At 45.0% G+C, this 20,000-nt stretch overlaps 3 protein-coding genes across 5 annotated transcripts in view; all 3 read left to right on the top strand.

Annotated features, from left to right (window-relative positions):
- si:ch1073-429i10.1 (delta(14)-sterol reductase TM7SF2) overlaps window positions 1-12,722 on the top strand; it is a 26,791-nt gene extending 14,069 nt beyond the window's left edge. For both annotated transcript variants that reach the window (XM_037531194.1, XM_037531193.1), the window contains exons 9-13: window positions 1,356-1,472; window positions 7,974-8,142; window positions 8,976-9,056; window positions 9,848-9,970; window positions 11,834-12,722. In XM_037531194.1, coding sequence (XP_037387091.1) covers window positions 1,356-1,472; window positions 7,974-8,142; window positions 8,976-9,056; window positions 9,848-9,970; window positions 11,834-11,994 — 651 coding nt within the window. In that variant the 3' untranslated portion in view covers window positions 11,995-12,722. The remainder of the gene's footprint in view (window positions 1-1,355; window positions 1,473-7,973; window positions 8,143-8,975; window positions 9,057-9,847; window positions 9,971-11,833) is intronic.
- A 683-nt stretch (window positions 12,723-13,405) lies between these two features.
- Window positions 13,406-16,766, top strand: si:ch1073-429i10.3 (uncharacterized protein LOC100331798 homolog). The gene is made up of 4 exons (XM_017686655.2): window positions 13,406-13,556; window positions 14,858-15,001; window positions 15,091-15,244; window positions 15,739-16,766. Exons 2-4 carry the CDS (start codon window positions 14,874-14,876, stop codon window positions 15,865-15,867), a joined length of 411 nt encoding a protein of 136 aa, XP_017542144.1. The 5' UTR covers window positions 13,406-13,556; window positions 14,858-14,873; the 3' UTR covers window positions 15,868-16,766.
- A 1,392-nt stretch (window positions 16,767-18,158) lies between these two features.
- eif3k (eukaryotic translation initiation factor 3, subunit K) overlaps window positions 18,159-20,000 on the top strand; it is a 12,257-nt gene continuing 10,415 nt past the window's right edge. For both annotated transcript variants that reach the window (XM_037547677.1, XM_037547678.1), the window contains exons 1-2: window positions 18,159-18,351; window positions 18,911-19,009. In XM_037547677.1, coding sequence (XP_037403574.1) covers window positions 18,296-18,351; window positions 18,911-19,009 — 155 coding nt within the window. In that variant the 5' untranslated portion in view covers window positions 18,159-18,295. The remainder of the gene's footprint in view (window positions 18,352-18,910; window positions 19,010-20,000) is intronic.

The raw sequence follows: 20,000 nt of genomic DNA on the forward strand, positions 1-20,000 counted from the left end.
GGATGTGTGTTCTATGTTCTATGTTCTGTAGGGGCTGATGGAGGTGTGTTCTATGTTCTGTAGGGGCTGATGGATGTGTGTTCTATGTTCTATGTTCTGTAGGGGTTGATGGGTGTGTGTTCTGTGTTCTGTAAGGGCTGATGGATGTGTGTTCTATGTTCTGTGTTCTGTAGGGGTTGATGGGTGTGTGTTCTGTAAGGGCTGATGGATGTGTGTTCTATGTTCTGTGTTCTGTAGGGGTTAATGGATGTGTGTTCTATGTTCTGTAGGGGCTGATGGAGGTGTGTTCTATGTTCTGTAGGGGCTGATGGATGTGTGTTCTATGTTCTATGTTCTGTAGGGGTTGATGGGTGTGTGTTCTGTGTTCTGTAAGGGCTGATGGATGTGTGTTCTATGTTCTGTGTTCTGTAGGGGCTGATGGATGTGTGTTCTATGTTCTGTGTTCTGTAGGGGTTGATGGATGTGTGTTCTATGTTCTGTAAGGGCTGATGGATGTGTGTTCTATGTTCTATGTTCTGTAGGGGTTGATGGGTGTGTGTTCTGTGTTCTGTAGGGGCTGATGGATGTGTGTTCTATGTTCTATGTTCTGTAGGGGCTGATGGAGGTGTGTTCTATGTTCTGTAGGGGCTGATGGATGTGTGTTCTATGTTCTATGTTCTGTAGGGGTTGATGGGTGTGTGTTCTGTGTTCTGTAAGGGCTGATGGATGTGTGTTCTATGTTCTGTGTTCTGTAGGGGTTGATGGGTGTGTGTTCTGTGTTCTGTAAGGGCTGATGGATGTGTGTTCTATGTTCTGTGTTCTGTAGGGGTTGATGGATGTGTGTTCTATGTTCTGTAAGGGCTGATGGATGTGTGTTCTATGTTCTATGTTCTGTAGGGGCTGATGGAGGTGTGTTCTATGTTCTGTAGGGGCTGATGGATGTGTGTTCTATGTTCTATGTTCTGTAGGGGTTGATGGGTGTGTGTTCTGTGTTCTGTAAGGGCTGATGGATGTGTGTTCTATGTTCTGTGTTCTGTAGGGGTTGATGGATGTGTGTTCTATGTTCTGTGTTCTGTAGGGGCTGATGGGTGTGTGTTCTGTGTTCTGTAGGGGCTGATGGATGTGTGTTCTATGTTCTATGTTCTGTAGGGGCTGATGGATGTGTGTTCTATGTTCTGTGTTCTGTAAGGGCTGATGGATGTGTGTTCTATGTTCTGTGTTCTGTAGGGGTTGATGGATGTGTGTTCTGTGTTCTGTAGGGGCTGATGGATGTGTGTTCTATGTTCTATGTTCTGTAGGGGCTGATGGATGTGTGTTCTATGTTCTGTGTTCTGTAAGGGCTGATGGATGTGTGTTCTATGTTCTGTGTTCTGTAGGGGCTGATGGATGTGTGTTATCTCCTGACTGCAGTGGAGTCTGAGTCTCTCTCGGCGCCTCTGCTGCTCACCATTACCTTCCAGTTGATCTACATCGTTGACTTCCTGATCGACGAGGTTCTGATCTCTGATCATAAACCGATAAGCTGATCAGAAAGACTCTGATTGATTAGTGTCTATAACGTAAAGTTCTGTCAGATGTTTAATGTGCTTCTTTGGTCTGGAGGAGTAAAATCTACAGTGTCTATCACTGAAAGTTCATGTAGATCAACCAGGTCCATCACTGCTTCTGCAAACATCTACAACCATCTGTGAGGCGCTGCTTCAGCCTGATTAGCCTGTTTAGCCCATTTAGCCTGTTTAGCCCATTTAGCCTGTTTAGCCTGCTGTCTTTAGCCTGTTTAGCCCATTTAGCCTGTTTAGCCTGCTGTCTTTAGCCTGTTTAGCCCATTTAGCCTGTTTATCCTGCTGTCTTTAGCCTGTTTAGCCTGCTGTCTTTAGCCTGTTTAGCCCATTTAGCCTGTTTAGCCTGCTGTCTTTAGCCTGTTTAGCCCATTTAGCCTGTTTAGCCTGCTGTCTTTAGCCTGTTTAGCCCATTTAGCCTGTTTAGCCTGATTAGCTCTGTTTAGCCTATAAAGCCTGCTATCTTTAGCCCGTTTAGCCCATTTAGCCTGTTTAGCTTTTTTAGCCCATTTAGCCCGGGGATTGAACCTCAGTCTACAGTGTAGAAGGCAGAGGTGTTAACCACTACACTATCCCAACCACCTGTTCAGCTCTGTTTAGCCTATAAAGCCTGCTATCTTTAGCCTGCTATCTTTAGCCTGTTTAGCCTGCTGTCTTTAGCCTGTTTAGCCTGCTGTCTTTAAGTGATACTGTTTTGATCCCACAACCAGGGAAATTCCATCTCCGCATTTAACCCATCCATGCAAGTGAAACACCACACACATACTGTCGGCGCTGGGAATTGAACCGGCAACCTTCCGGTCACAGGGCCAGTTCCCTAACCTCCAGCCCACGACTGCCCCCAAAGCCTGTTTAGCCTGCTGTCTTTAGCCTATTTAGCCTGTTCAGGCTGCTGTCTTTAGCCTGTTTAGCCTGTCTAGCCTGCTGTCTTTAGTCTGTTTAGCCTGTTCAGTCTGTTTAGCTTGTTCTGTCTGTTTAGCCTGATTAGCTCTGTTTAGCCTATAAAGCCTGCTATCTTTAGCATGTTTAGCCCATTTAGCCTGTTTAGCCTGCTGTCTTTCGCCTGTTTAGACCGTTAGCCTCCTGTCTTTTAGCCTGTTCAGGCTGCTGTCTTTAGCCTGTTTAGCCTGTTTAGTCTGTTTAGCCTGTTTAGCCTGTTTTAGCTGTTTAGTCTGTTTAGCCTGTTTAGCCTGCTGTTTTTAGTCTGTTTAGCCTGGTTAGCCTGTTTAGTCTGTTTAGCCTATTTAGCCTGCTGTCTTTAGCCTGTTTAGCCTGTCTAGCTTGTTTAGTCTGTTTAGCTGTTTAGCCTGTTTAGCCTGTATAGTCTGTTTAGCCTATTTAGCCTGCTGTCTTTAGCCTGTTTAGCTGTTTAGCCTGTTTAGCCTGCTGTCTTTAGTCTGTTTAGCCCGTTTAGCCTGTTTAGTCTGTTTAGCCTGCTGTCTTTAGTCTGTTTAGCCTGTTTAGCCCGTTTAGCCTGGTTAGCCTGTTTAGTCTGTTTAGCCTATATAGCCTGCTGTCTTTAGCCTGTTTAGCCTGTCTAGCCTGTTTAGTCTGTTTAGCTGTTTAGCCTGTTTTAGCTGTTTAGCCTGTTTAGCCTGTTTAGTCTGTTTAGCCTATTTAGCCTGCTGTCTTTAGCCTGTCTAGCCTGTCTAGCCTGTTTAGCTGTTTAGCCTGTTTTAGCTGTTTAGCCTGTTTAACCTGCTGTCTTTAGTCTGTTTAGCCTGTTTAGCCTGTTTAGTCTGTTTAGCCTGTTTAGTCTGTTTAGCCTGTTTAGCCTGCTGTCTTTAGCCTATTTAGCCTGTTCAGGCTGCTGTCTTTAGCCTGTTTAGCCTGTCTAGCCTGCTGTCTTTAGTCTGTTTAGCCTGTTCAGTCTGTTTAGCCTGTTCTGTCTGTTTAGCCTGATTAGCTCTGTTTAGCCTATAAAGCCTGCTATCTTTAGCATGTTTAGCCCATTTAGCCTGTTTAGCCTGCTGTCTTTCGCCTGTTTAGACCGTTAGCCTCCTGTCTTTAGCCTGTTCAGGCTGCTGTCTTTAGCCTGTTTAGCCTGTTTAGTCTGTTTAGCTGTTTAGCCTGTTTTAGCTGTTTAGTCTGTTTAGCCTGTTTAGTCTGTTTAGCCTGTTTAGCCTGCTGTCTTTAGTCTGTTTAGCCCGTTTAGCCCGTTTAGCCTGTTCAGCCTGTTTAGCCTGCTGTCTTTAGCCTGTTTAGCCTGTTTAGCCCGTTTAGCCTGTTTAGTCTGTTTAGCCTATTTAGCCTGCTGTCTTTAGCCTGTTTAGTCTGTTTAGCCTGTTTAGCCTGCTGTCTTTAGCCTGTTTAGCCTGTTTAGCCCGTTTAGCCTGTTTAGTCTGTTTAGCCTATTTAGCCTGCTGTCTTTAGCCTGTCTAGCCTGTTTAGCCTGTTTAGTCTGTTTAGCCCGTTTAGCCTGTTTAGTCTATTTAGCCTATTTAGTCTGCTGTCTTTAGCCTGTCTAGCCTGTTTAGCCTGTTTAGCCTATTTAGCATGCTGTCTTTAGCCTGTTTAGCCTGTTCAGCCTGTTTAGTCTGTTTAGCCTGTTTTAGCTGTTTAGTCTGTTTAGCCTGTTTAGCCTGCTGTCTTTAGTCTGTTTAGCCTGTTTAGCCTGTTTAGTCTGTTTAGCCTGTTTAGCCTGCTGTCTTTAGTCTGTTTAGCCTGTTTAGTCTGTTTAGCCTGTTTAGCCTGCTGTCTTTAGTCTGTTTAGCCTGTTTAGTCTGTTTAGCCCGTTTAGCCTGTTTAGCCTGTTTAGTCTGTTTAGCCTGTTTAGCCTGCTGTCTTTAGCCTGTTTAGCCTGTTTAGCCCGTTTAGCCTTTTTAGTCTGTTTAGCCTATTTAGCCTGCTGTCTTTAGCCTGTCTAGCCTGTTTAGCCTGTTTAGCCTGTTTAGTCTGTTTAGCCCGTTTAGCCTGTTTAGTCTATTTAGTCTGTTTAGCCTGCTGTCTTTAGTCTGTTTAGCCTGTTTAGCCCGTTTAGCCTGTTTAGTCTGTTTAGCCTATTTAGCCTGCTGTCTTTAGTCTGTTTAGCCCGTTTAGCCTCTGTAGTCTGTTTAGTCTGTTTAGCCTGTTTAGCCCGTTTAGCCTGTTTAGTCTGTTTAGCCTATTTAGCCTGCTGTCTTTAGCCTGTCTAGCCTGTCTAGCCTGTTTAGCCTGTTTAGCCTGCTGTCTTTAGCCTATTTAGCCTGTTCAGGCTGCTGTCTTTAGCCTGTTTAGCCTGTCTAGCCTGCTGTCTTTAGTCTGTTTAGCCTGTTCAGTCTGTTTAGCCTGTTCTGTCTGTTTAGCCTGATTAGCTCTGTTTAGCCTATAAAGCCTGCTATCTTTAGCATGTTTAGCCCATTTAGCCTGTTTAGCCTGCTGTCTTTCGCCTGTTTAGACCGTTAGCCTCCTGTCTTTTAGCCTGTTCAGGCTGCTGTCTTTAGCCTGTTTAGCCTGTTTAGTCTGTTTAGCCTGTTTAGCCTGTTTTAGCTGTTTAGTCTGTTTAGCCTATTTAGCCTGCTGTCTTTAGTCTGTTTAGTCTGTTTAGCCTGTTTAGCCTGTTTAGTCTGTTTAGCCCGTTTAGCCTGTTTAGTCTGTTTAGCCTATTTAGCATGCTGTCTTTAGCCTGTTTAGCCTGTTCAGCCTGTTTAGTCTGTTTAGCCTGTTTAGCCTGTTTTAGCTGTTTAGTCTGTTTAGCCTGTTTAGCCTGCTGTCTTTAGTCTGTTTAGCCTGTCTAGCCTGTTTAGTCTGTTTAGCTGTTTAGCCTGTTTTAGCTGTTTAGCCTGTTTAGCCTGTTTAGTGTGTTTAGCCTATTTAGCCTGCTGTCTTTAGCCTGTCTAGCCTGTTTAGCTGTTTAGCCTGTTTTAGCTGTTTAGCCTGTTTAGCCTGCTGTCTTTAGTCTGTTTAGCCTGTTTAGCCTGTTTAATCTGTTTAGTCTGTTTAGTCTGTTTAGCCTGTTTAGTCTGTTTAGCTGTTTAGCCTGTTTAGCCTGTTTAGTCTGTTTAGCCTGTTTAGCCTGCTGTCTTTAGCCTGTTTAGCCTGTTTAGTCTGTTTAGCCTGTTTAGCCTGTTTAGTCTGTTTAGCCCGTTTAGCCTATTTAGTCTGCTGTCTTTAGCCTGTCTAGCCTGTTTAGCCTGTTTAGCCTATTTAGCATGCTGTCTTTAGCCTGTTTAGCCTGTTCAGCCTGTTTAGTCTGTTTAGCCTGTTTAGCCTGTTTTAGCTGTTTAGTCTGTTTAGCCTGTTTAGCCTGCTGTCTTTAGTCTGTTTAGCCTGTTTAGCCTGTTTAGTCTGTTTAGCCTGTTTAGCCTGCTGTCTTTAGTCTGTTTACCCTGTTTAGTCTGTTTAGCCCGTTTAGCCTGTTTAGCCTGTTTAGTCTGTTTAGCCTGTTTAGCCTGCTGTCTTTAGCCTGTCTAGCCTGTTTAGCCTGTTTAGCCTATTTAGTCTGTTTAGCCCGTTTAGCCTGTTTAGTCTATTTAGTCTGTTTAGCCTGCTGTCTTTAGTCTGTTTATCCTGTTTCATCTGTTTAGCCTGCTGTCTTTAGTCTGTTTAGCCTGCTTTCTTTAGTCTGTTTAGTCTGTTTAGCCTGTTTAGTCTGTTTAGCCTGTTTAGTTTGCTGTCTTTACCCTGTTTAGCCTGTTTAGCCTGCTGTCTTTAGCCTGTTTAGCCTGTTTATCCCGTTTAGTCTGTTTAGCCTGCTGTCTTTAGCCTGTTTAGCCTGTTTAGCCCGTTTAGCCCATTTAGCCAGTTTAGCCTGCTGTCTTTCGCCTGTTTAGACCGTTAGCCTCCTGTCTTTAGCCTGTTTAGTCTGTTTAGCTGTTTAGCCTGTTTTAGCTGTTTAGTCTGTTTAGCCTGTTTAGCCTGCTGTCTTTAGTCTGTTTAGCCTGTTTAGCCTGTTTAGTCTGTTTAGCCTGTTTAGTCTGTTTAGCCTGTTTAGCCTACTGTCTTTAGTCTGTTTAGTCTGTTTAGTCTGTTTAGCCCGTTTAGCCCGTTTAGCCTGTTTAGCCTGTTTAGTCTGTTTAGCCTGTTGTCTTTAGCCTGTTTAGCCTGTTTAGCCCCTTTAGCCTGTTTAGTCTGTTTAGCCTGTTTAGCCTGCTGTCTTTAGCCTGTTTAGCCTGTTTAGCCTATTTAGCCTGCTGTCTTTAGTCTGTTTAGCCTCTTTAGTCTGTTTAGCCTGTTTAGCCTGTTTAGTCTGTTTAGCCCGTTTAGCCTGTTTAGTCTGTTTAGCCTGTTTAGCCTGCTGTCTTTAGCCTGTTTAGCCTGTTTAGCCCGTTTAGCCTGTTTAGTCTGTTTAGCCTATTTAGCCTGCTGTCTTTAGTCTGTTTAGCCCGTTTAGCCTCTTTAGTCTGTTTAGCCCGTTTAGCCTCTTTAGTCTGTTTAGCCTGTCTAGCCTGTTTAGCCTGTTTAGCCTATTTAGCCTGCTGTCTTTAGCCTGTTTAGCCTGTTCAGCCTGTTTAGTCTGTTTAGTCTGTTTAGCCTGCTGTCTTTAGCCTGTTTAGCCTGTTTCATCTGTTTAGCCTGCTGTCTTTAGTCTGTTTAGCCCGTTTAGCCTGTTTAGTCTGTTTAGCCTGTTTAGTTTGCTGTCTTTAGCCTGTTTAGCCTGTTTAGCCTGCTGTCTTTAGCCTGTTTAGCCTGTTTAGCCCGTTTAGTCTGTTTAGCCTGCTGTCTTTAGCCTGTTTAGCCTGTTTAGCCCGTTTAATCTGTTTAGCCTGTTTAGCCTGCTAATTATTTGTTCTTTCCGTGACTTTCTTACAGTTAAAGTGTGTTTTCAGGTGTTTTGGGTAAAATCACTGCATCACTGCTTTTTAAACTTTGATTTATTCCAAGCAGCTCATCTCCTGAACATTAGTTACTAAACAGTGTTAAAGATTATTCCACACACAGCACAGTGGACTTAATAACGCCAAGCTTTAACACAGACTGAGTTAATTAGTGCGCTCATGAAGGCTACGTCATGTAGCCTGACGTAAATGGACACCGTTCAGTAACAGGACACTGTTCACTAACGGGACACCGTTCAGTAACGGGACTCCGTTCACTAACGAGACACCGTTCACTAACGAGACACCGTTCAGTAACGGGACTCCTTTCAGTAACGGGACACCGTTCAGTAACGGGACTCCGTTCACTAACGAGACACCGTTCACTAACGAGACACCGTTCAGTAACGGGACTCCTTTCAGTAACGGGACACCGTTCAGTAACGGGACACCGTTCAGTAACGGGACACCGTTCACTAACGGCACACCGTTCACTAACGGGACACCGTTCACTAACGGCACACCGTTCACTAACGGGACACCGCTCAGTAACGGGACTCCGTTCACTAACGGCACATCATTCACTAATGGGACACCGTTCAGTAACGGGACACCAACGGGACAGTGTTTGTGGATTCTCTCTGAATCCGTGTGCGTTAATTACTATGAGCTGTTTATTACGCTATTAATGTTTCTTCAGGATTCCGTGTTGGACACTAAGGAGTTCACTGAAGAATCCATTGGGTTCCTGATGATTTTGGGAGAGTACATCTGGATCCCCTTTTTTTCAACCCTTCCTGTTTACTTCCTGCTTCAGCGGCCCAAAGACATCCACCTCCTGTCCGCTATTTCCATCATCCTGCTCTTCAGTGAGTCGAATTATGGACGGATTGATCTGAAGCCATTATACCCAGTACAGCCATATCCTAACACTCTAGAATACAGGAGAACCAGAGCGGTTCCGAGGGTTTGGAGTGAAATGGTTCAGACGTCTTTACAGTGGTGGTGATGGGAACCAGGCGTCGCCATGACTACAACACAGGATATAAACACTTTATTTACCATCCAGAACCACCAGAGAACCTACACGAGTCTTCTGAGCTTATATGGAATGTTGATGATGGAAAACAGTGGAAAATCTGGAATAATGAGCTTTCTTTGGGGACTATTTTGCCGCACAGCGCCCTGCATGTCTCCCTCCACCATGAATGGAGTTGAAGTTCTCTAAACTCTCATAAAACAGCGTCTCAGTCATCAGGCAGTGAATTCAGAACCAGTTCATGTAGGAACTTTCTGTAGGAGCTTTTAGAGGGACGTCTGGTTCCCATCACCACCACTGTGAGCAGCTCTGAGTCTGTTTATCTAGAACACAGCGATTCACAGCGATTGATTATGCAAATTTTAGAAAATGTGGTTCACCTTTAAATTATTCTGCTATCACATCACATTTTTTATGTGCAGTTTCTAATATTACATGAATAAGACTATATTATTATTAATCATAATAATACATAATAATAATTTATTTATTTTTATTATTATTATCTATTGTCAGATATGTTAAAAACCTAAATCTAATTCCCAGTTACTTTACACTCAGGAAAATCATTCAGCTACAGATGTGATGAATACAGTAAGTCTCCAGGTTTCTGTGCTGTGTGTTTTGAGGTGTCTAAAGGTTCCTCTCGGTTCTCCTGTGCAGGTGTTGGATTTCTGATGTATTACATGGCCAACGAGCAGAAAAGCCGGTTCCGCAGAAGCCCACACCATCCAGCGTTCGCTCGTACGTATCAGCAGAGGGCGGGAGGGTGCGTGTAGAGAATGTTTAGGGACGTGTTTGTGGTTGAAATATTGGAAGAAAACAAAAATGACACACTTATTTATACAAATCAAAGCCGTTATTATCTTATTGTATTATATTTTATATTAAAAACACTGAAATTCACCGCACAGCTAATCCAGATGCTTCATGTTGCTCTGTTTCACATGAAGGTGGTGAAAAAAATAATTTTGTGATACTTAAAGTAATTTTCAATAAAAACTCTCTGCTGAAACACAAACTCAGGACACACTGGCCCAAAACCAAAACTGAGAAACCAAAAAAACATTTTATTTAAGTCATTCATTCATTCATTCGTTCATTTAAATGATTGACTGATTGATTAAACACAACAAAACACATTTTTCTGTTGTCTGAAAATCACAAGTTCCACTTTTGACCATTTTCTACATCATAAGTGTCAAATTTCATTGTGAGTTTTGTGAAAAAGCTGAAAAGCTTTAGGTACAATGATCATATTTTTTATTAAATCTAATAAGAAACAGGAGGAAAGGTCAACAGATGAAACAGATGTGGAGCTGCTGTCCAATCAGCTCACTTGTTACTGTGTGGTTTATAGTTAAGCTGGTTGCTAATTAAACATCATAAACCATCATAACAGAATGAATCACAATAACAGCAGAACATCACCGTATCGCCCAGCTCTGGGTCGTCTGATGTGATAATGTATGGTGTGATACTGAATCAGCGCATGTTTTGTATTATGCTGATATGTTATGCTTTATAATGATCAGATATGGAGACCATTCGCAGTCCATCTGGTCAGAACCTGCTGGTGTCTGGCTGGTTCGGTTGGGTTCGGCATCCAAACTATCTGGGGGACATTCTGCTGATGGTGGCGTGGTCCCTGCCCTGCGGTACTGATCAGATATTCACTACATTCTCTTATCACTATAAATCAGGAATGTTGTCGCATTCAAGTCACAAAATTACAAACTGTAATATTTACTGAAAATGATTTAGTCTCTAAAGATGTGAATTTAAATTATATTTGCAGCTTTTATATTTTGGCAAGCGATAGCATTGTAAATATAAGCCATTGCATAAAATTATAAGAAAATTCTAAGAGTTTTTAACCTATTTCTATATAGTTTGCTTATATAATACAACCCCATTTCCAAAAAAAAATTAAACCCTATATTTATTTTAAAATACTACAAAGACAACAAATCAAATGTTGAAACTGAGAAATTTTATTGTTTTTTGAAAAATATTTGCCCATTGTGAATTTGATGCCAACAACACGTTCCATAAAAGTCGGGACGGGTCTGTTTTCCACTGAGTCCATCAGCTCTTCTTTAACAGCTCGGTCAGTGTTTGGGAACTGAGGAGACGCTGCTGCAGCTCTGACAGTGAGATGTTTTCTGTTCTGGTTTGATTCAGGATTTCAGCTGATCGTCAGTTTCAGGGGCTCAATTGTCGTAGTTTCCATTTCATAATGAGCCAAATGTTCTCAGTGGTGACCGGTCTGGACTGCAGGCAGGTCAGTTTAGCGCCCGGACTCTTAATACAGAGCAGTGCTGCTGTAATACATGCAGAATGTGGTTTGACGTCGTCCTGCTGAAATAATCAAGGCCTTCCCTGAAAAAGACGTCGTCTGGACGGCAGCAGATGTTGATAAAACATGTTTATATCATTCAGCTTTAATGGCGCCTTCACAGATGAGCAGGGCACCCAGGCCATGAGCACTAATGTCCCCTAAACCATCATGAATACTGGCTTTAGAACTGAGCACTGATAACAAGCTGAGTGGTCTTCAGCCCGGAGGACACAGTGTCCATGATTTCCTAAAGAATTTCAGATGTTGATTCGTCGGACCGCCGGACGCTTTTCCACTTCCCCTCAGTCCATTTTAAATGAGCTCAGGCCCAGAGAAGGTGGCAGCGTTTCTGGATCCTGTTTATATTTGGGTTCTTCTTTGTGTTTTAGAGTTTAACAGCGTTTGTGGATGCAGTGATGAACTGTGTTCACAGTCAGTGGTTTTCAGAAGTGTTTCTGAGCCCATGCAGTGATTTCCACTACAGAATCATGTCTGTTTTTAATGCAGTGCTGCCTGAGGGCCCAAAGATCACGGCCAGCAGATACTGGTGTTCAGCCTCGTCCCTCACAGACAGAGATTTCTCCAGATTCTCTGAGTCTTTAATGATGTTCTGCACCGTAGACGATGGAAAGCAGAAGCTCTTTGCTGTTTTATGTTGAGGAACGTTCTTCTTGAGCTGTTGCTCTATTTGATGGTGCAGTCTTTCACAGAGTGGTGACCCCTCCTCCTCTTTACTTCTGACTTCGCCTCTCTGAGATGCTCAATCACACTACTGACCTGTTTCCAGCTAAACTTCAGGTGTTTTTTTTAGCATTACACATCTTTTCCAGCCTTCTGTTCCCCCGTCCCAAGTTATTTTAAACAAGCTGTTGCCATAAAATTAAAAATGGCCACATATTTAAAAACAAAACAAAACAAAAAAAACCAATAAAATTTCTGTTTCAACGTTGGAATTGTCTTTGTACTATTTTCAAATAAACATAGGGTTTTAATGATCTGCACATCACTGCACTTTCTTTTCACTTACATTTTACAAAGACCTACATTAAAATATATCATAAAGCAGGATTTCTCATAAACTGGATGATATGAGCCCAAAGTTTGGATCTTCACCATCAGAATTCTGCTACTGGACCAGCTGAACGAGGAATCCTGCTGAAGTGAAATGTGTTGTGTGCAGGTTTCTCCAGTCTGCTGCCGTACCTGCCCGCTCTGCAGTGCTTTAGCGTGCTGAGTGACAGGAGTGCTGAGATTGAGGAGTCCTGTCTGAAGAAACACGGAGAGGCCTGGAGGGAATACTGCAGGAGAGTTCCCTACAAGCTCATCCCGTACCTCTACTGAAGTCACGGACAGGCCGCGTCGTATCAGTGCCAGTAATCGGGAGTGGGATGTTACAGAACACGAGTCCGGGGAATACAGAATTTAAATATCCGCATTCAGTTGAGTCCCATTTTGTAAAGGCAGAATTCAGAGCACAGTTACTGTTTACACAGTTAGAGAACCTTCAGATTCCTGACCCACTAAATGACCAAATATACAATATTTATAGAAACAGCATCTCTTCCTTATTAACTACACTAATCTCTGCACGCTGGGATTCAGACTCTAAAGACCAGCTCCATTAACAGCTTCTTCATGAGCTGAAGTTCCTGAGTAGACTGATCAATCAGTGTGATCGGTTATGGGGAGCAGTAGTGGACTGAAGCAGGCAGCGTGAGAGATTTCAGAACCTCATTGAAATGATAGCTTTTCATGAGTTGTATTACGGAAGGTGTGTTCTAAATGGGTTCTGACTGTGTTCTGAGTTCTGAGTGTGTTCTGAGTTCTGATTGTGTCCTGAGTGTGTTCTGAGTTCTGACTGTGTTCTGAGTGTGTTCTGAGTTCTGACTGTGTTCTGAGTGTGTTCTGACTGTGTTCTGAGTTCTGACTGTGTTCTGAGTTCTGACTGTGTTCTGAGTGTGTTCTGAGTTCTGAGTTCTGACTGTGTTCTGAGTTGTCTTCTCGGTATGGTGCTGGTTACTGTACTCGGCCGTCACAGCCCTGCCAGTAATAAAGAGTAAAGGAGCGAAGCTGTTTGTTCTTCTTTGTCTTTTTTCTGGGTTTCTGACACAAAGCCCGCAGTTTATTCACTGAAACTCGGACCCTCGGCCAGCCGCTCTGAGAGCCGCTCCACTGCAGCGGGCGCCTATTAATCATTGACGGCACGCAGTGACCCGGTGACCCGGGCGTTCTGGGTTCAGGTGTTTTCGGACACCGAGTCTGATTATCGGATTATTCTGGGTTTTAACCACAATCCACATTAAAGCTCTTCACTTTTACAAACGTCATGTTTTACCCCAACAGAAGCTTGCAGCCCCCCGCGCAGCGCGGGCAGAGGAGCTGCGGTTCTGCGAGTGGGCACCGAGCGGGGAGGCCGAGCGGGGAGGCACCGAGCGGGTGGCACTGAGCGGGGAGGCCGAGCGGGTGGGCACCGAGCGGGGAGGCACCGAGCGGGTGGGCACCGAGCGGGTGGGCACTGAGCGGGGAGGCCGAGCGGGGCGCCGCGTTAATCCGCTGAAATCCCCGGGTCTCGGCGCTCGAGCCACACAAAATGGCCGAAAGCAGCCATTTCACCTCCACTGTTGTTCTACAACGAACCAGCTCTGTTTTCCTTTTCCCACCCGTATTCCGGAAAGCCCCGCCTCCGCCACGCTGTGATTGGCTAACCGTTTCCGCATGCTGTACTGTGAGTGGATAACGGGTAACACGTTGCCCAATAGATGAGTAAGAAGCGCTGTCCAATGCCAGCGGAGCAGGGCGGGACGTGCTTGAAAACGGGTGCGAAGTGAAAAATATCGCCAAACACCCAAAATCAAGATTCAGGCGGTTTTAACGTCTCTACACTTTCTGAATAAAAACACCAGGTAAGTTTGAAAATAGTCGACTTTGTTTCACAAAAGAGCATTTATAAGAAAACTACTGTACTAAAAAACCTCTTTTTGATGTATAAGAGTGATAATTTCGCTTAAAACGAGCTCAAAACTAAAGCAGAAAACGCGAGGCAGCGAAGACCGCGCGCGCCGAAACAGCAGCTAACAGTTAGCTTTCGACTCCCGGGATGTGTTTAACCTCCTGTCGCTTCGAATAACAGCCGGTTTAGTCACTCATTCGAGCCCAAACTGGACTCGGGGAATTCGCCTAAAGTGCATAATAACACTCTCGCTTCGTGAAGCTGAATATGAGCGCGCGTTTCGGGCTAAATCGCCGTTTTATTCGCTTCTTCTTCAAACTGCTATTTTCTCTCTTCCCGCAGTCTCCACAGCAGCCATTATGTCACTCTTTAAAGAGGCGGGGCGTGGGGCAGGATTGGCCAATGAGAGCTTTTGACTAAAGGCACAGATCCTCAAGTCCCTCCTCCGCTTAGCTGCGATTGGCTAGGTTGTTGTAGGACTGTCGCTGATTGGCTGGAGGCCGCTGCAGTTGCGAAACGGCCCCAACGAAACTTGGCAACAGCGCAGAAACAAAAAAAGCCACACAAACAAAAAAATCGACTTATTAATAATGTATTAATTACTTTGTTGGGTTTTTTTTACGTTAATGAAATTTAAGATTTTAGAGAATATTTTTAATTGGCCCGGTACAAGAAATGTATTTTGGTGTAAAAATACTAAAGTACTAAAATACACAGCAAACAGTTACAGAGGGAGAACATTCACAGTCTAAACAAGACAGGGTTCTGCACGGGTTCTGAAGTAAAGACAGGTTCTGTATAGCATCCTTCGGATTGATGGAGAACGTGGTTCTACACGGAATATATATATAATAGCAGAAACGTTTTGGTGCTGTTTTCAGAAAGGATGTATGTAGAACCATACAGAACACGTTCTCCATCCGTCTGAAGAACAAACTCACCATGCAGAGGACCATTTACGCAGGCAGGTGGTTGTTGGCGTGTTCACAGTTCTGCATAGAACCCTTGTCTTCACTAAAGAACCCTTGACTGTTCTGTGGAGTGTGCAGTACACTGCGTTTTCATTCATGCAGCTGGTGACTTTTATTATTTTAGATCCATGAAATTCTTCATACTTGTGTTTTTAATAGCTGGCTGTTGGTTTCTTGGTGATCCAGTTGCTCTCGCGTCGTGTGTTCAGAGCAGTCGGTGTGTTTTACAGAGCTTTGCAGATCATCTTCAGAAGACGCTTTAATCCCGGTTTGTCCGTTTCAGGTGACTTTGAGCAGATATGGCTCGTACTAAACAGACTGCCCGCAAGTCCACCGGAGGAAAAGCCCCCCGAAAGCAGCTGGCCACCAAAGCTGCCCGCAAGAGTGCTCCCTCTACTGGAGGGGTGAAGAAGCCCCATCGCTACAGGTGAAGCAGAGCTTAGTGAAATGCATTATCACTGTAAGAAAAGCCGGCAGTGCCGTTCAGATCGATATTAAAGCCGCCGTGTTCCGCAGGCCGGGTACCGTGGCTCTGCGTGAGATCCGTCGGTATCAGAAGTCCACGGAGCTGCTGATCCGAAAGCTGCCGTTCCAGCGCCTGGTCAGAGAAATCGCCCAGGACTTCAAAACGGACCTGAGATTCCAGAGCGCCGCCATCGGAGCCCTGCAGGTCAGTCTGGTTCTGATGAGTGAATGAAGAGCAGCGGCTTTCTCGGCCTTTAAACAGGTTTTCTGTGTTTTGCTGATGGCGGTTCGTCCAGTTTGTTCCCAAAACCTCTGAAAAACAAAGTATTGTGGTAAATATAAGGTTATATAATGTCATATGATGATATATTTATTACCCCAAACTGGATATTCACTCCAGAATAATTCAGTAATGACAGTAATAATTATTATTATTATTCCATAAACCTGTGGGATTCATTCATCTAACAGTCGTGTATGGGAAGCTAAAATAAAGATCCTGAATGAAATGTGTTGGATAGACAGACAGACAGAGTGACAGACAGAGACACGCAGACAGACAGACAGACAGAGACAGACAGTTTATGATAACAGCAGTAAAAGGCTTGGACAGCCGAGTGTGTTGATGAGCGAGCGCCGTAACGCGGAATGTTCCGATACTGTGGCTCCTCTGATTTTCCGTGGTGTCTGTGTCCGCAGGAGGCCAGCGAGGCGTACCTGGTGGGTCTGTTCGAGGACACTAACCTGTGCGCCATCCACGCCAAGCGCGTCACCATCATGCCCAAAGACATCCAGCTGGCCCGCCGGATCCGCGGAGAGCGCGCCTAAACCGCCCGACCCCAAAATCTCTCTCTCTTCTCTACTCTCGTCTTTCCTTCTCTCAGTGTGGATCGTCATGACGACGCCGTCCTGTGTGTGTGTGTGTGTGTGTGTGTTTGTGTTCTCTTTGCTTTGAGCCCCACGGCGAGCAGACGTGCGCAGACGTGAGGGTGGATTTATTTACGCACATAACGTGGGCTGGTGTAGATCTAGAGGGGTTTCCGCAGTAGCCGAGTTGTAGAAGGGAATCTGGAGTTGGGAATGTTTTAATTCGAGGCTAATTCGTCTGTGATTGGAATCGGAGCCCTGTCCGTAATCCCACGTCCAGATCAGGGCTGCACGCTGCGACCAACGCTCTGACGTCGCGATACGGAACCAATTCGGACGTACGGCATAAATCTGACCAACAGAACCCGCTTTTGTTGGATTTATGAATCCTGATTTAAAAGAAACTCGTCTGGAGCTCTGATTGGTCCGGACGCTCCCAGCGCACTGCGATTGGTGTAGATTCTCGTGCCGCGCGCTCTTCCTCTGTAAACGTGTGTGTCTTCTGTTATTTGAGTGCTTTTATATTATTATTATTATTATTTTTATCTTTACTGGAGTGATAGAACATTATCTGTGTTCATGTTTGTCGGAGTGTTTCACCGTAGACTGTTTCCCAACTTTCCAATTCAGGAAGATAAAGTTTTCCTCACACATCGGCGAATCGTCTTTATCTTTGACTGCAGGCTATAAATACGTGTGTTGGGTGTTTGAGCCGGTTTCCTTTTATTTTTATCCCATTTTCATGAATCCGGGTGTCATTTGTAGGTGACTGCTCAGGTTTTTCTACATTTTTTTTAAAAAGCATATCTTTGTGTTTTTCGGAATTTACGAAATGGAAAAATAAACGTGTTTTTCCTGAACTCGGCTCTTCAGTGTTTTCCCACATCTTCACACCGACGTGGTCTGGAACGCTGTCTGTGTTCACTGATCTGATGGTTTAGAAAAACAAACTTTCATGGCCAGAAAATTCCCATTGGCTCCCAGAAGGTCCTTCTTTAAAGAGCTTGTGGTGTTTTGGAAGTGCCCCGTTCAGCTTGGAGTACATCATTATTAAAGCATTTGGGATCAGAGCCGGCCCGGCCGATGTGGTGCCCCTGCGTCATCAATCATCGGGTTTATACACTCACACACACTCGGCAAGGCTTTTGAGTTCTTTTTATTTTAGAACAAAAACAGTAAAATCAGTATTAAAGAAACAAATGAAGAGTAAATGAATTATAAACATAATAAATAAATATAAAGCTGTTGCACAAAAATATTTTAAACCATTTGACATAAAATAGTGCAGAGAACTTTCCGCTTATTAGGGTCTCTGATCACCGCGGATTAAGACCTGCTTATTTAGTGTAAGGGGCGGGGGGGGTTACATGTGTTGTGTGTTGTTATTATAATAATTATTAATTTGATTAATTATTAAACAATGAAGTTAAGATTGTGGACTTTGCTTGTTTTCATATTTATTAATTGTTCATTTGTAAAAAAAAACAAAAAAAAACATGCGCGCGCGCGCCCCCCTGGACAGACGGCGCCCCTCGCATTTGCCAATATCGCCTAATGGAAGGTCCGGCGCTGTTTAGGATCATTTTCCTGGTTCAGTCCGAGGAGCGGATTCCAGGAGCGGGATCTCCTTAAACAGGCTGGCTAAAGCGAGTTTAGACCTGATGAAGATCCTGATGAAGCCAAGAAAGGAGAAAAGTTAACAAAGGTCCCTCAGTCTGACATGTCGTTCACTAAAAATAAAAATATTAGTGCTTATTATTATTATTATTATTATTATTATTGTGCCTATAAAACTGAACTTATTCAAAATATACCTGGATTGTTTTTGTTTCCCTCAAATATTTTAATCTGATTAATTAACTTGAATTTTTGGAATTAAAAGCTCGGGATTGTGACGTGTGTGCAGTTTGAGTGTTTATATGATTATATTTTATTAGATTTTAAATCTATTTTATCATCTTTGCGTGTTTGATGTAGAGATTTACATTTAATTCTGTTTATTTTATTTTTTAAATATTTATTCGAAGCCTTTATTCGCGCCGTTCGCTAAACTGCTTCCGGTCCGCATATAGAACAAAAGTCTCCCGCGGTTCATTTATTAAACTCCGCGCTCAGTCATTTCACTGACAGTTTAAACGACATTAATATCATTGATAATTACTAATCAATCATATGAATCTGTCATTTCAAATTATTACTATTTTTTAAATATCTAATTAGGTTGATCGCCAAACCGGAAGCTTCCTCCCTGTGTCGTTCCTTTTCCGGTGGCTGGACCGCTGCAGCTGCCGCGTGCGACTGAAGAAGAAAATAAAACTTTAAAATTTGTTCGATTAAAATTTTAAATCGCGAATAAAAGCGACAGAAAAGCCGCGGAGCTGTAGTCGCGATGGCGTTTGAGCAGATGAGAGCGAATGTGGGGAAACTGCTGCGAGGAATCGACAGGTGAGCAGATAAACATCAAACAAACACAGTTATTAACCATTAATCACAAATCAGCCATTAAACCGCCGCATTGACCGCCAGCGGGCGCTGACCTGAGCCTGAGCGCCTCGGAGGGGCTTTGGTGAAGCAGCAGGTCTGCGGTGCGGGTTTTAAGCGCGTCTGCTGTTCGCAGCGTTTATAACGGGTTATGGCGGCGCGTCACAGCTCACAGCTGTCGCCTGAGCTGATGGACTAAGATGTTACTCTACACAACCGCAGTGGAACGTCTTAGAACATCCATCATCTACCGGCCTTCTTTCAATGTTCCGTTCCACCTTAAATGGTGCTGAAGGTACAGTCTGGCACCTGAGGCGGCAGAGTCTACCAGCTGCTCCGTTTAAGGTGGAACGGACAATTCGAATAAGGAAATTAATGTTAATAAAATGAAATACTCACTAAAATATTTGAGTAGAAGTAAAAGTGAGTAAACTACAACAGAGTGTTACTGATATACCTGGAACTGTACTAAATACCGAGTTGTTTGCTGTACTAAATACTGCATTGTTTGCTGTACTTGCAGGTATAATCCCGAGAATCTGGCCACGCTGGAGCGATATGTGGAAACGCAGGCGAGGGAGAACGCATACGACCTGGAGGCGAATCTAGCTGTGCTTAAGCTGTGAGTTTCAGGTGTTTGTGAGCTTTTCAGTAGTTACCTGTACCTGCACACCACGTTAGGCCGCGTCCTGATTGCATGCCGATCAGATCCCAGTGATCAGACAGTGATGCAGAGTGTTGGGACCGGATCTTTAACTCCACTGGACATGTAAGCAGGAGGTAGCAGCTTCACCATGCAGTGCTCTGTGTGTGCGGTATGTTTATATCCAGTCAAGCAGCATGTAGCAGCATTCGGGTAGAGGAGTTGCAGCGTGAAGCAGCGCTTGGGTAGAGGAGGCGCCACGTGAAGCAGCGCTTGGGTAGAGGAGGCGTCGCGTGAAGCAGCGCTTGGGTAGAGGAGGCGCAGCGTTCGGTAGGGGAGGCGCAGCGCGTGGCAGCATTTGGGTAGAGGAGGTGCAGCGTTGGGCTACAAGAGGCACAGTGTGAAGCAGCGTTAGGGTAGAGGAGGCGCTGCCTTATGGTAGGGGAGGCACAGCGTGAGGCAGCGTTGGGGTAGGGGAGGCGCGGCGTGAGGCAGCGTTCGGGTAGGGGAGGCGCAGAGCGAAGCAGCGTTCGGGTAGGGGTGGCGCACTGCGTGGCAGCGTTGGGGTAGAGGAAGTGGAGCGTGAGGCAGCGTTGGGGTAGAGGAGGCGCCGCCGCGTGAGGCAGCGTTGGGGTAGAGGAGGCGCCGCCGCGTGAGGCAGCGTTGGGGTAGAGGAGGCGCCGCCGCGTGAGGCAGCGTTGGGGTAGAGGAGGCGCCGCCGCGTGAGGCAGCGTTGGGGTAGATGAGGCGCCGCCGCGTGAGGCAGCGTTGGGGTAGAGGAGGCGCCGCCGCCGCGTGAGGCAGCGTTGGGGTTAGAGGAGGCGCCGCCGCGTGAGGCAGCGTTGGGTAGAGGAGGCGCCGCCGCCGCGTGAGGCAGCGTTGGGGTAGAGGAGGCGCCGCCGCGTGAGGCAGCGTTGGGGTAGAGGAGGAGCCGCCGCGTGACGGCAGCGTTGGGGTAGAAGGGGGGGAG

This window comes from Pygocentrus nattereri, chromosome 19 (assembly GCF_015220715.1).
Source record: "Pygocentrus nattereri isolate fPygNat1 chromosome 19, fPygNat1.pri, whole genome shotgun sequence".
In the NCBI taxonomy this organism is placed as follows: domain Eukaryota; kingdom Metazoa; phylum Chordata; class Actinopteri; order Characiformes; family Serrasalmidae; genus Pygocentrus; species Pygocentrus nattereri.

Excerpts from the sequence above, each read along its gene's own strand:
- si:ch1073-429i10.3 (XM_017686655.2), top strand. The coding sequence starts at position 14,874 with ATGGCTCGTACTAAACAGACTGCCCGCAAGTCCACCGGAGGAAAAGCC. Across the intron at positions 15,002-15,090 it reads AAGAAGCCCCATCGCTACAG|GCCGGGTACCGTGGCTCTGC; the intron begins GTGAAGCAGAGC and ends CGTGTTCCGCAG. Across the intron at positions 15,245-15,738 it reads CCGCCATCGGAGCCCTGCAG|GAGGCCAGCGAGGCGTACCT; the intron begins GTCAGTCTGGTT and ends CTGTGTCCGCAG.